Source organism: Urocitellus parryii, chromosome 1 (genome assembly GCF_045843805.1).
Source record: "Urocitellus parryii isolate mUroPar1 chromosome 1, mUroPar1.hap1, whole genome shotgun sequence".
Lineage (NCBI taxonomy): Eukaryota > Metazoa > Chordata > Mammalia > Rodentia > Sciuridae > Urocitellus > Urocitellus parryii.
This window is the reverse complement of record NC_135531.1, coordinates 283,148,364-283,162,166: the sequence shown is the minus strand read 5'-3', so window position 1 is coordinate 283,162,166 and position 13,803 is coordinate 283,148,364. Positions and strand designations below refer to the sequence as shown.

At 60.5% G+C, this 13,803-nt stretch overlaps 1 protein-coding gene across 1 annotated transcript; it reads right to left on the bottom strand.

Moving 5' to 3' along the window:
• Positions 1–4,112: 4,112 nt before the first annotated feature.
• Positions 4,113–13,506, bottom strand: Rnpepl1 (arginyl aminopeptidase like 1). Its single transcript, XM_026414755.2, has 11 exons — positions 12,903–13,506; positions 9,719–9,859; positions 9,046–9,197; positions 8,521–8,637; positions 8,086–8,321; positions 7,752–7,865; positions 7,282–7,394; positions 6,884–6,992; positions 5,900–6,130; positions 5,684–5,826; positions 4,113–5,134 (listed from the first exon to the last, which is right to left on the bottom strand). Exons 1-11 carry the CDS (start codon positions 13,422–13,424, stop codon positions 4,841–4,843), a joined length of 2,172 nt encoding a protein of 723 aa, XP_026270540.2. The 5' UTR covers positions 13,425–13,506; the 3' UTR covers positions 4,113–4,840.
• Between the last annotated feature and the right edge of the window lie 297 nt (positions 13,507–13,803).

Below are 13,803 nucleotides of genomic sequence, written 5' to 3'. Positions count from 1 at the left end.
AGGCAGCAGCCCAGGCTCCAGAATCTCCAGTGTTGTTAAGCAAAGATCCCCTGGACCTGCCCAGCTAGAGTCCTGGCCCTTCCTGGAGCCTCTGCTTCCCCATCTATAGTCCCATGGTAGTGCCTGTTCGACGGTCTTGAGGAGCAAATTAGGAATTGGACACAAAGCAGGCGGCCAGTCCTGGGCCACAGGGAGTGGTCAGCAAAGGTACTGTTCTTGGGCCTCCAGGAGTGGCCAGTGCCATTCACAGTCCTGGTCCTTGAAGGACAGCAACAGTTATGGTCCTGGGCTTGGAGGGGGTTGTCAGTGACCCAAGCATGGATCTCCTTCTGGGAAATTTCTCAGATTGATACAGTGGGGGTGGGGTCCTAGAAGCTTGGGTTTCTTCCCTTTCCCACATAAACACACAATTTACCTTTAAACCCAGCACTAAAGGTTCCAGGTAGAGGAATCCTTCCAGGCAGGACTAGAACAGGAACCAGCTTGGTCTTTCCTGGCCCATAGTTGGCTTTCTAAGGGTAGTGAAGAGGGTTTACCTGGGCGAATACAAATACCAAAGACTTGAAGGGACGAGCTGCCTTTGGAATGTTGAGTGTTGTTTGTGTGATCCTTACGCATCCCAGAGGTCGGCATTCCTGTCCTGTTTTATGAGTGAAGAACTCAAGCTTCATAGGCCGCAGGCCATGGCTGAGGACCATACAGGAGGAAAGACCAGCATCTGTACTTCACACCAGGCAGGCCTAGTGCACTCTGCTCACCACAGCAGAGCAGGGGCTCTTTTTTGGTGATATTTTAGATAAGCCTTGTTTTTTTCCCATTACAAAAACAATACATGGTTCTTATAGGATTTTTTTAACCTATTATCCCCAGGTGTGTTCTTAAACCTTATTATGAGTATTATGTAGATAGTCTCCAAAGTTGGCTTCTGTCCTTAGAGGTGAGCAGATTTTAGATGTGGGCTGTTGCCAGTATCACGGTTGTTGAATCCACTTGAGAGACTGTGAGGCTTTTGTTTGTTCATTCATTTTGAACAAAGAGTGCTCTCTAGGCAGCAGTGGTCTGAACACTCTGCCTTGGCCAGCAAGAGCTCTCTCAGGTCCTGTGCTGAGCCTAGCGGCTCTGGCCACACCCTTACCATGCTCCACACATAACTGAGGATGTCCCTGCCCAGCCCCACACTTGGCTATGATTCCCCTTCTCTTGGGATTCTGTTCTCCCAGTGTCTGACCAAGTGATTATTCATGGGGAAAGAGGGTGGGGGGATAGTCTTTGCAGCTGACATCATATTCCTCTTAGTACAAACAGTCTTTGTTAGGGAACCCTCCATGGGTACTTGGGTAGGTAGGCTTCTGAGGGCATGGCTCTGCCTGGATGATGGGGAAAGCAGAGAGGTGAGAATCAGAGGAGGAAGGAGGAGAAAGCAGCTACAGAAAAGGGAGGCTGAAGTCTTGGTGGGAGGAAGGACTCTTGGTAGGGCCCCTAGTATGACAAGAGGAACAAATAGTTGGGGATTAGGATGCCTTGATCAAATTTAACTTCTTTGTGTAGTTTTATTTTTTACTTCTTGATCCCCAAACCTTGAGTAGTTTCTACTACTTTTTTCTTAAAAAAATCACTTCACTCTCTCTTGATATTCCAGGCTATGAATTTCCTCTTCATTGTGACTACTCTATAGAATTTTCATTTTATTTCTCTTAATAATTAACTTTTTAAAAATTCTAAGGTATTTGGCCGTTTTTTCATTACTACCTGTTCTTGTTTCACAAAGACCTAGTCCTGTTGTATAGTTTATTTCACATGCATGCAGACACACAGATACACGCACGATTTGTCCGATTCTTTAATGTGTCCTAAAGCTCTCTTCTGATCATTCTTCAACTCTGTTTGGTTGTTGTCCTTTTCCACATGTTTACTAACCCAAGTGAGTAATTCTCAGTTGTGCCTGATCTTTGTGCTAGAAGTTCCCACTATTCTGTCCAAAACCTCTGGACTTAAGAAGCAAATACCACCAGTAAGTTTTAGTAAGAGTAGGGAAAGGAAGAGAAGCACTAAGGACAAGTCTAACTTCATAAGACATTAACTGAGACTCAGAAAACTTCATCTGGACTCTAAGGACTGGAGAGCCTCCAGCAATAGGGACTGAACATGCAAATCCACCCACCTCCTCACACTGTTGCCTCAGGCTTCAGCCCTCCAGCTGGCCTCTGGAGGCCAGTCTCTTGCACTAAGGCCCCGTCCCCTTTTCAGTAACATCCTGGTTCCTTTAACCACTCTCTTCCTACCTGTGGTAAGCCCCTACCCTGTTCTTAAATGCAGGCATTTCCCAACATTCTGGCCTCAGCTCTTCCGGTGGTGATGGGTGCTGTCTGCCAAATACCCCGACTGCCGTGCTCAGGCTGGGGTGGGTGGGCCTGCAGGAACAGAAGTGGTGTAGGGCCCTCCACAGCTCTTGTTATCCTGGCACAGTGCCTGGGAACCCCAGTGTCTCCTCCATCAGCACCCTAAGGAGAAAGCCCAGCCACCCTGCCAGCCGAGGTGGACTGCAGCCTGAGAGAGACGTGAACTTCCTTGCTGCAGACAGCAGTGCTGCGGCGTTGCTGGGGGCTCCAGCAATCCAGCCTGATAGAACATGGACATGCATGACCAGACTGGGCTGTGGCTGTCAGCAGACACAGCTGGAATGTTGGCTCACCTGTGGGCCTTGCGAAGCAGGTAGCATGCACTGACAGGAGTGGGAGTGGAGGAGGTGGGGAGCAGGTTGGCAGTGAAGATTGGTCACAGGCTGCCTTGCCAAGGACCTGCAGGAAGGGAACCGATGGCAGTTTCCAGGTTTGGGAGCTGGAGAAAGGCAGTAAAGCAGGCCGGGAGGGCAGGGCTTTTCTCAAAGGGCATGCCTCTGCCCCCTGATGGGAGTGTGCAGAGCCGGGATAGAGTGGCATCAAGGATGGCATCCTGGGCGTGCCCCCACTGTGGCTGTCACTGCTAGGTGTCTCTTCTGACAGATCCAAGCAGTGTCTGGAGGCAGCTCTGTGGGTGCGGCTGTGGTGCCTGGCACTGGGCTCAGGAAGCCGGAGACCACAAAGGTGTTGCCTTGAATAGTTGCCAAAGAAACCACGAGCCTGGGATTAGTTTGGCTGGAGACCTGGAGGCAGCTTTCACGGGGAAGAGGCTGCCAGGGACAGCCTTTCTATGGGCCCCATATTGGGGCGAGGGAAGGAACCAGCAAAAAGGTGGGTCCTTATGAGGATGGTGCCTAGGTCCAGAGAACGCAGCTGCGTGCTGGCTGTGGTTGTGGCCACCCCACAGGGCTGAGATCAGGTGACCCCGTCCTTCTCTGTGTAGGGCACCACTGCATCCATCCCCTCCCTGTTCAGTGCTCCTTATGAGGGTAAGGTGACCTTTGGTTTCCTGTCCCTGATGTCCCAGTGCTGAGGTGGACTGTGCACAGGAGCCATCTTATGGAGAGGTGACCCAAACCCTGGTCCCAAACTTTTGGAGGGTACTTGGACTGTCTCCCCTGGGAAGTGGGAGGGTACATCCTGAACAGGAAAGAGGGTGCATGAGACAACTAGTGACAGAGACTGGAGGGTGGCCAGCCAGCTGGGACAAGAGATGTGTTACCCCCAGGCCACAGCATGTTGCCCAGGTGGAAGAAGCAAAGTTCTGTGCGGTCCAGATGTGGCCCTGCTGCCAGCCTGAGTCCTTGAGTGGCTATGAGGAGTTGTGCCAGCCACCACCTTGTGAGCAGAGCTGCCTTTGTCACAGTGGAGACATCAAACCCCATGGCCTGCCATAATGGTGGTGGCCCTGCATTGGGGGACTTCCTACAGTTCCTACACCCGTAACCTCCAAGACTGTCCCTGCCACAAATGCCTCTGCCTGCACTGCACTGTGGAAGAGACCTGCCACCAAGGCCAGACTCAGGGGACGGTCCACAGTCAGGGTGTGACAGCCTGCCACTTTGCAGGTCCTGGGGAGGCTATGCTCATGCCCAGGAGGCCTGGCAGAGGACAAGGGGGGGCCTGCTGCTGTGGGCTCTGGGGCAGTGCTTGCCCCAAACCCCAGCCCCACACAGGGCAGAGGACAGGCATGGGGACAGACAGAAAGGGAGGTCAGTCTGCAGAGTGGAGGTTTAATGGGACAGTCACATGGTTCCCACTGCACAGTCCCAAGCTGGAGCCTTCCTACCTGGTGCCTCCAGCAGGTGTGCCCCAAGAGCATCATCAGCACCACCCCTTTCCTGGGGTGAGCCGGATGGCTGTGCCGCTACCCCAGGCAGCTGGGAGAACAGGCCTCTGGGGCCTGGACTCCATGTGCTGAGGGGCCAAGGCTCCCCATGTGATGCCCCTTCTCTCCTGTCCCCTGCCCCACAGTGAGGGTACATCGTGTCCTTGTCCCTCTGCCAGGGGATAACAGTGCAGGGTTCTGGGGAAGCTGTGCTTCGGGGGCAGTGCAGCCTGTCTGCAGACGTAAGGCACAGTGTGGTGGTTGCCATGAGCTGCTGGAGCTGCGGTCCCAGGATAGTGTCCAGCAGGTGCGGGTGTCCGGGGCCACGCATGGCTGTCAGTGTTGAGATGGGAGGCGTGGTGTATAAGGCCAGTCCTGAGGCCCACAGTGCAGGAGAGCTGGGACAGGATGAGCTCAGGCCCCCAGGGCTGCCACTAGACAGAATCCCTCTCCCCCAGCCCCCAGCCTGGGAGAGCCCAAGGGAGAGCCCACAGGAGAGGCTCAGGGGCCCGGGCCGAGCTCGTGGCCAGAGCCAAGGCGCAGTCATGGCGGCCCGGGCCACAGAAGGCACAATCTTGGTGTCTGGGAGGTTAAGGTTGGCCCAGTGTCGGGGCTAGGCAGACACGTTGACGTCCCTGAGAGAGATGGTGCTACTGGGGGCCTCGTCGCCAAGCAGCAGGGCTGCCGAGTCGGACCCTGCCTCTGCCCCAGCTCTGGCCAGCTCAGCATTGGGCGCAGTGCTGGCCTCGGCACTGGGGCCCAGGCCCTGGGACAGGATCTGCTGGATGGTTCTGCGCAGATTGGGGTGCAGCCGGCCCTGCGTCTGATAGAAGACCTCCAGCGCAAAGGACTTGAGGGCGCCCGTGCAGAGGTCCTCATACAGTGGGATGGTGTACATGCGCGACATCTGTGGGGACACCAGGTCACCTCGTGGGCTCCTCGGGCCTCTCCCACCAACCCCACCTGGCTGGAGCTTTCCAATCCCTGGACCTGCTCCAGCTACTTCACCAGCCCAGACCCCCACCAGCCAGTCACCCTGACCTCACATTCCCTGCTGGCTGGGTGTGGGGCTGGAGGGGTGCCCCAGAAGTCAGGTGCCACAGGCTGGAACCTGCCACTGTTGGGGAACTTGGTTGCCCCCGTGCCCACCTGGGAGCTGAACACCACAGGCTGGAGGCCCAGTCAGGTCCAGGCTGTGAGCGGAGACCCTTGGACACCGACTCCTCCCATCTTGGGCCTCCATGGTCTCTCCAAGGACTGGTACAGTCCAGGCTGCCTCTGAGCTTTGACTTATCCCCGTCTCCCCCGACTCAGGCTGGTTCCCAGCCCAGACCCCCAGACCTTCCCACCCAGCTCTCTGGTGTGCCTCCTGCCTGAGAATCAGGCTGGAGACAGAGGGTGGTGGGGCCCCTGAGGTGAGCCACCCCCAGCCACGACCCCAGGCAGGTGGCTGCACCTGGCTCTCCAGGAAGCGCCGCACCCGGTGGAGGTCTGGGTAGTAGTCGTTGCGCACGACGATCTGCAGCCAGCGGATGCGGATCTCGGCATTCATGGAGTCCAGGAGTGAGGAGTAGCACTTGGACAGGCTCATCACCACCTCTGTGGGGCAGCGGCAAGTTAGGCCAGGCCAGTGCCACTCCCCCCAGGGCCACCTGCTGGCAGAGGGACCCACCCTGAGGCAGCGGGGACCCATCCAGGAGCCGGTCCAGGAAGAGTGCGGTCTGGAAGGTCCTCCACTTGGAGATGTCGATGGCACTGGCTGACGCTGCCGCCTGATCGAGGGGCTCCGCCGTCCACAGCTGGAACAGGGCCTCCACAGGCCGGGTCAGGCTGGACCCCTGAGATAGGTCCGGCTCGGCCAGCGGTGGGCCCGTGGCATTGAGCCAGCGCTCAAACTCCAGCCCTGCCAGGAACAGCGGTCCTGTGGTCCCACCCCGCCTGCCCAGAAGACCCAGCTTGAAGGGGCTGGTTCCAGGGACTGAGGCTCCCAGGGACATGGGTGATTTGGGAAGGGTCATCTCCAGCCAGTGCCTGCCTCTTTAAGCCCCCGGAGAGACTCCTGTGAAGGTCACAGGGAAGCCAGAAGGACTCAGATCAGTGGCCATGTGACCTCCACCCTCTCCAGGCCCAGCCTGAGCACAAGACAATTGAGTCCTTTAAAGGTGACTTCACTGTGAGAGGTGATGACACATGCTCTAAAGCAGTGGTACCAGGCTGGCCACGCCCCTACCCCCCAAAACACTTGATGTACTTAGGGACCTTCCAGAATTTAGGGTCACCATGCCCAGATCTCCCAGCTGTGCCTAATTGCCTTCCAGCCAATTCTGGCCTCTCCAGTTCCTTCCTTGACCCCCCCACACCCTCAGACCCTCTGGGAAGTCCTCGAGGGTGTGGTGTAGTGGAGCCAGCAGGGCCAACAGGGCCCCTAGGATCCCGCTGGGCCCTGGTCCCCTGGCTCCTAACTTGGCCTGCTCCACCTAAGGGCCGCCTCCTCCAGGAGGCCCCCTCAGGCTGGGAGGCACAGTCTCCTTTGTTCTCATGGCCCAGGCTGGGGGTCCACGGGGGTCCGTGAGGGCTGGCTAAAGGAAAGATGTGACAGATGGGGCTTTTCTCCAGGTAGGGCCAGCAGCTCGGGCAGACAGGTCCCCACTCTCACCTGCCCGGCAGTCCACGCTCTGCTCCTTCAGCTCTGGGAAGAAGCTCAGGAAGGAGTCCAGCAGGTCCTGGGCCACCACGCTGGTGAACTTGTACTTCTCCACATAGGCCTGTGTGAGGAGGGGTGGCGCCTGAGCAGGCCTGGAGGGCTGGGCACGCCTGGCCCCTTCAGAGCTGGGGCCTTCACAGCAACTCGGGGTGTGTGCCATGGACGTGAGCAGCCCAGGGCCTGTCGAGCGGCCCACTGGGGTGGACAGGAGAGGAAGGACGTGGTGTCTCAGCAGGCCAGGTCCTGGGAGGGCTCTGGGTGTCCCGACCGACTCCACCCTCCCCCCAAGACAGGCAGCCCTGTGTGCTGGGGCGGGGCTCAGGCAGGGGGCGCAGGTGCAGTCTGCTTACGCGGAGAAAGTCGTCGAAGCGCTGGGGGTCTCCACAGAGCTGGGACAGGTAGTACACGAAGCAGTAGCCCTTCTCATAGGTGAACAGGTTCATCAGGTGGCTGGGGTTCACGCCTGCAGGGAATACCTTGTCTGGGCTGTGGCCTGCACTGAGGAGCAGGATGGGCAGAGGGCCACTGTCCCCCATAAGGTCAGGGTCCCACTAGCACCCTGGGTGTGCAGGGGTGGGCCTGGCCCTTCCCTGCCTGGGGGTTCGGGCACCTGAGGGTCGACATCTCAGGGATGGGCACTTGAAGGCATGAGACAGTGGCAGCCCAGGGTGGCCCAGAAGGTGTTCCCTGGGCTGGGAACACCCCTCCTGACCTCGGTGGGGACTCAGCCTGCCCTGAGCCAGCCAGAGGCAGGGAAGGAGGCCTGAGGGGTGGGTGGCATCCACAGGGCCCCAGGCACAGGCCTGGTGGGAGCAGGCACCTGGCTCCAGCTTGACCTGCAGCTTGCTGACTGGACTGTCCTCTCCAAGGAGCCTCATCTGCCTGTGTAGGGCGTCTAGGCGGAAGGCTGTCTCCAGGCAGGTGAAGGCGGCACCTGGGTAGGGAGGGCCAGGCAGGCGAGAGGAGGTGGTGGAGTTGGGAGAGCTGCCACAGTGGAGCCACGCTGGCCCTTTAGCTCCCTGCCCTGAGCCGGTGGGCCAGACCCCAGAGGAGAGCAGGACACAGAACACAGGAGGCTGGGCCAGCTCTAGCCCCCAGCACAGGGCAGTGCCCCATCTGCCCGAGGCGGCTCCAGACTCCTCCCCAGGTGGTACCGTAGGTCTCTGTGGTGATGCGGCGCTGTGCGTAGGTGGCCAGGCCCTCGCTGAGCCACATCTCCTCCCACGTGGCGTTGGTGACGGCATTGCCAAACCAGCTGTGGGCCACCTCATGGATGACATCAATGACCAGAAACTCGTCACTCTCCAGGATGGAGGAGATGATGAAGGTGAGGCAGGGGTTCTCCATGGCCACGATGGGGAAGGAGGGTGGCAGGAAGACGATGTCGTACCTGTGCCGTGAGTGCAGGTGACGGAGGGCGTTAGCAGGCCTCACGGGCCCTCCATCAGGGGCAGCACTCCAGCCCTGCAGGGAGCTCCCTTCTTCCCAGGAGATGGGGGACAGGGCCTCGGGCATGCCCCTTCTTCCTCCAGAGGGCAGGGACGTGGCCTCCCTCACGTGGTGGCAGGCCGCCAGGGGACAGGACGTACCTGCCCCACATGTACGGCCCGTAGAGCCGCTCTGCCGCACTCAGCCACTGCTCCACCACCCCTGACAGCTTGCTGGTGGCCGTGGGGAGGAGACATGGTTCTGCCCACACGCGGCTCCTGCAGAGGGTGCAGAGGGTGGGCTGAGGCCTTCCTTCTGCCTCCTTTGGCCGGGCTGACTGCCTTAGCCCACCACCCTGGACAGGGGCTACAGTGGCCCTTCCCTCCGGAGTGCAGGGGTGGCCCCGCACTCTGCGACCATTTGATCTGCTCTGTCTCTGGGTAAAGGAACCTGCGAGAGCATGTGGCTGCATGTGGCCTTGGAAGTTCAGGCTGATAGAGCACTGGACAGGTCAGGCTGTCTGGTCTGAGAATGTGTGGATGAGCAGGGCCTGGCAGCAGGCCACATACCTGCAGCCCAGGGGCCTGGGCAGGGCAGCTGTGGGTGCAGGGTGCAGACCCAGGCTGTGGGGGCTCTGCCTGAGGCCTGGACCACCTTGCGTGGGAGCAGCAGGACCGGAGGCCTACCTGGGTCCGATGTCTGCTGGCTTGAGGTCTCCAGCCACAAGGGCCACGAGGTAGGCGGGCACAGGGTGCTCCATGTGGAAGCGGTAGACACCTTCCTCCTCCAGGTACACACTCTGGGTGGCACTCATTAGCACCTGTACCCCTGATGGGGCCTGCAAGGGGGCCAGCTGAGGATAGGCAGTCTACCAGGCAGGGCACTCACCCCCAGGGCAGGAGACCCATATCTGTGATAGGGACCCAGGTCTTCACCAGGGAGCCCTATACCTTCCAGTGGGGGGGCCTGCACTGCCCACCTGGTGTCCCCACCTCTCCCCTGGGTGGGGGTCCCACAATCTCGGTCAAGGAGCTCCCCATCCATGAGAGGGAACCCAACATCCCATCAGACAGCCCTACAAGCCATGCTCCTGACAGAAGGCTTCTTGTCCAGGCAGGGCCTCACTGTGGTCTAGGAAGGGCTCTCATCAGGAATGCAACCTGGCCACCCTCCCTGCAGAGCTGTCCTTCTGCACAGTGGGGAGGTGGATTTCTCTAGGACAGTGGCCTAGTGGCATCTGGGGCCACAGCCCAAACAGGCAACAGAGAAGAAGAGGTAGGCAAGCTCCCTAGTGACTAGCCAGGCCAGTGGCCTCGGCCCTTCATGCAGCCTCTGAAGGAGGCACGGGTGGGCCCCGACCTTGACCACAGCTGAGTAGGTGCACTTGACGGCAGGTGTGTCGAAGCACGGGAAGAAGGAGCGGTTGCACACGGAGTGGCCCTGGGTGAAGACGAAGGGCTTGGCATTGCCGTAGGTCAGCTCTGGGTCCAGCCACCAGATCTGCAGGCGGGGTTGAGTGTCAGCAGTCACCTGGCCTGAGGCTGTAGGCCAGAGCCTGGGGCCCAAGGAAGGGGCAGCGGCAGGGGAGGAAGGCAGTCGGGGTCTGGAAGGGGACCACTGCTGGGCTTGTCACAGACCGCAGCTCCTGTCCATAGCCTGCACTGCCTACCTGGTGTCCTCACCTCTCCCTGGGTGGGGGGAACAGCAAGAGTCATTAGCTGGAGCATGGCCTGTGGCCTGCCCTAGTCCCCATAGCCAGGCCTTGCTAGGAAGGAGGCCATGTGTCTGGGTCCAGCCCAGTCCTAACAGGGAGGAGAGAAGAAAGCCCTTCCTGGCATTACCTGAGCTTTAAGGGGAGCCAAGGCACAGCAGAACCTGGTCCAAACCCCCACAGCTAGCAGCCAACATGGTCTCAGCCAGGATCACAGAAAGCGGGAGAACCAGAGGTTCCTGTGACCAACACTGCCAAGGAGTCAGCCTGTGCCCAGGGCCAGCATTCAGGCCAGGGCAGCCTGCCAGGAAACAAAGGCCAGACACCAAGTGCCAAGAGGACAGGAGTGGCCCTGGAGGGCTTCTGGCTGTGCCTGGAGGCAGGGCTGGAGCAGGTGGCTTGGTTTGCTCTTCTGGCCCACCCTCGGGGCCAAGCCTCCCTCCCACCCCATTGCTGCTGAGACTTTCTGTACCCCAGAGGAGGAGGCCAGGCCCACCCTGAGAGCTGCCACTATGCTGCCTGGTCCTGCACCCACCCTGCCAGCGACTGGGGCAGTTTGATTGCCGAAACAAAGTCAAACAAACAGGCCACAACTGGAAGACATCTCCAACTCTCCTCTAAGAGTGGGCAGATCTGCAATTGAAAGTGGCCACTATCATAGGGGGTAGTAGAGGCCAGACCTGGGAGTAGCCACCCCCAGACCAGGGGGCTGGCTGCCTGCCCTGCAGACCCCACGCTCAGGCGGGTCCCAGGTCCGGAAGTGCTGCCTTCCACACAGATCTGACTCCTGTCTGTTGGCAGATTTCTTCCTTCTGGCTGTCCTGTCCCTGTCTCCTCACCATAGCAAGCCTGCGGAGGTTCTGTTTCTGGTGGCCCAGGGCTGCCCTAGAGACCTGTCTCGGGACCTTGTGCAGCCTCCTGGTCCTGCCCCAGAGCTCTGGGGTCTGCAGGCCCAGAACCTAGGGACCTATGTGGCGGAGTGTCCCTGCAGTGCGTGAAGCCCTCTGCAGGTGTTCCCTGACCGTTCTCCACGTGCCTTTAGCCCCCTTCCTCCTCTGCACTGTCTCCACTCCTGGAGTGCCCTCCCTCCCTCCCCAGGGGCCCCTCAGGCTCTCCCCAGCTCTCACCCCTTAACCTCGGCTATCTGCTCTCCATTGAGAGGCTGGCCCCTACCCCAGAGGTGGGTCACTGAGCCCCAGCAGGGCAACCTGTTCAGCCGCTGAACATCTATCTGGTAGGCAAGGAACAGACACTGCGGGTCAGGAAAAAAGCTGTTCTTGCTGGGGTGTGAGGGCATGGACCAGAGTATGCAGCCCCTCTGGAGGGCCTACTGGCAGGGAGTGGGACAACCCAGCTGTCCCCCTGCTTGGCAGAAGGACAGGCTTAGTGGCATGACCCTGAGCTCTGCAGTGCTCACATGCAACAGTGAATGCCCAAAGCTAGAGGCCACTCTGCTTCTGCAAATAGACTAGCTCACACATCAAGCCTGGTCCCCAGCCACCACTCCTGGATCCACTCAGACTGAGGGGACTACATCACCATTCCCTGTCTGAAACAATCAAGGGACACCCTGCAGGGCAAGGGAAGCCCAGAAACAATGGCCACACTTTACGCACTGGCCCTGTCTGCACAGCCTGGCAAAAGCCCTGGCCCTCCACTTGGCTGGCACTGGTAGAACAGACACATGGGGTCCAAGTTCAAGATGAGGTCCAGGGAAGGAAGTTGTTCCTCAGTTCTCACTTGTCGTGCAGAGAGGCACACCTGACACCAGAGAGCCCTGGACTGCACATGCAGGGTCCAGTCCTGCGGGCCAGCAGCTGGCAGACCCACAGGGCTCTGGGAGGACAATGAAGTGGCAGGCTCTGCTCAGAGCTCCTGGGAAAGTGCAGGAGGCCCACAGGTGTACCTCCAATCTGGGCTTTTCCTGCCCAGTTGTCACCTTGGCCCATCCTGATTTCTGACCTGTCCATTTGGGTGTCCCAGGCAGTGAAAAAACAGACCCTCCAAGACTTCCAGAACTGTGAACATGCTGTGTATGCACACTGGATGTCATATGTGTGCTTTATGTGCTTCCTGGGGACCTGGCATGAACTACCATGCTTTCGAACTGAAAGGCTCTGCTCCATCCTGCAAGCCCCACCATTGGCCATGCAGTCACAATGCCTGACTTGGATCACGTGGCTTTTCTGGCAGGTCCTCTGGAGTGGTGGGGTGCCTTGTGCCAAAAGCCCTGCAGAGCCTAGTGCATCTGTGCTGGGAGTATGAGGCCCACCCACCTCAGCAGACTGCCGGCCCAGTGCTGGAGCCCAGAGCCAAGCCCCATGGTCCACGAGCCTCTCCTCTGCCTCCCACTGGGACTGGCCTTCCCTCAGCCCACCTCCAAAGAACAGATGTGGGTGTTTGAGCCCTCTGAAGGCTAGGTCACTAGGAGGCCCTTCTGCATCTTACATCCCCAGCCCCTCAATGCCAGGCTCCAGTATGGCTTGGCAGGTGCCCATCAGAAGCTGCTCTTGAGCCCAGACATGGACAGAACATCTGAACAGGGACCTCACTGGGTGACATGCTGTCACGGTCCCCACTGCCAACGGGCCTGGACCTGGAGCTCTATCCAAAGTTCCTAAGTGTTCACAGGAAGCAGCTGGGAATTGCAGAAGGCACTAGGGCAGGACTCCAGAGCCAAGCTGCCCCCACGTTCTCTGCAGGTGCCCCATGTGCAGGGTGCAGATTAAGGTCTCCTGGCCTGGCAGCGCGGCAAGAAGCCACCTGGAGAGCCCTGCGGACCACCACTACCACCCTGCCTTGTAGCCCCTGCGCGCACCGGGAGGGACTCACGGCGGGGGCGTCGGTCGAGGTGTAGCGCAGGATGACCTGGAAGGGATGGTGCGCCTGCAGTTCAGGCGGCAGAGTGACCGTGAGCGAGGAGCCATAGTCGGTGAACGGGTCCAGCCTGAAGGCCAGAGGGCAGGAGGCGGGCTCGGTGCCTGGACCCTCGGGGAAGGCGGGCAGCGGGGGCGGCGGGGGCCCCGGCCCCGGGGCGGGGAAGGCGAAGGCGCAGGGCGTCTCGGCGGCGGCGGGGGCGCGGCGGAAGGCTGCCGAGTGCAGGCGCAGGGCCGGGTGCGCGTCGAGCACGAGCGCGCGGGGCGCGGGCCGCAGCGCGCACAGCTCGAGCACCAGGCAGCCAGCCAGCTCGCGCGCCTCGGGCCGCAGCTCCAGGCCCAGCTGCAGGTGGCGGAGGCGGAAGAGCTGCGCGCTGGAGGCCGAGGCCACGTCCAGGGCGGGCGGCGGCTCGGGCGGCGGACGGGCGGGTGCGGCCTCCGCGCCAGGCGCCTTGCGGCAGCAGCACTGTGCCGCCATGGCCGCTGGCGCTAAGTGAAATCCATGTGCTGCGGCCACGCCGGGCCGCGGGCGGCGGGCAAGGGGCGCCGGGCTGCGGCGGCGGCGGCGGCGGCGGCGGCGGCGGGGCGCGGGCACAACAGGAAGTCGCGCCGGGAGCCGCCCGGCCCGGCCCCGCGCCGTGCGCCGCCCCGCTCGGGCTCCGCTCGGCCGCCGCCGGGGGCGCTGTGCGCGGGGCCCGGGCCTGTGCGCCAGCGGGGCGGGCCGGGCATCGGGCGCCGAGCGATGAGTGGAGAGGGCGCAGGAACCAGGACGCTGTGATCCCGGGCACTGTGTTGTGGGCTAGGGGCCCCGGCGCGTGGGGTACCTGTGCGCGCTCTCCAGCCCTGCTCTCTTCACT

What these genes read in the sequence shown, in the direction of transcription:
- Rnpepl1 (XM_026414755.2), bottom strand. Translation starts at nt 13,424, where the DNA reads ATGGCGGCACAGTGCTGCTGCCGCAAGGCGCCTGGCGCGGAGGCCGCA. An exon ending in GCTTCGACGACTTTCTCCGC is followed by an intron (nt 6,993 to 7,281) that starts GTAAGCAGACTG and finishes CTCCTCACACAG; the next exon opens with GCCTATGTGGAGAAGTACAA. An exon ending in GAGCGTGGACTGCCGGGCAG is followed by an intron (nt 6,131 to 6,883) that starts GTGAGAGTGGGG and finishes TGTTCCTGGCAG; the next exon opens with GGCTGGAGTTTGAGCGCTGG.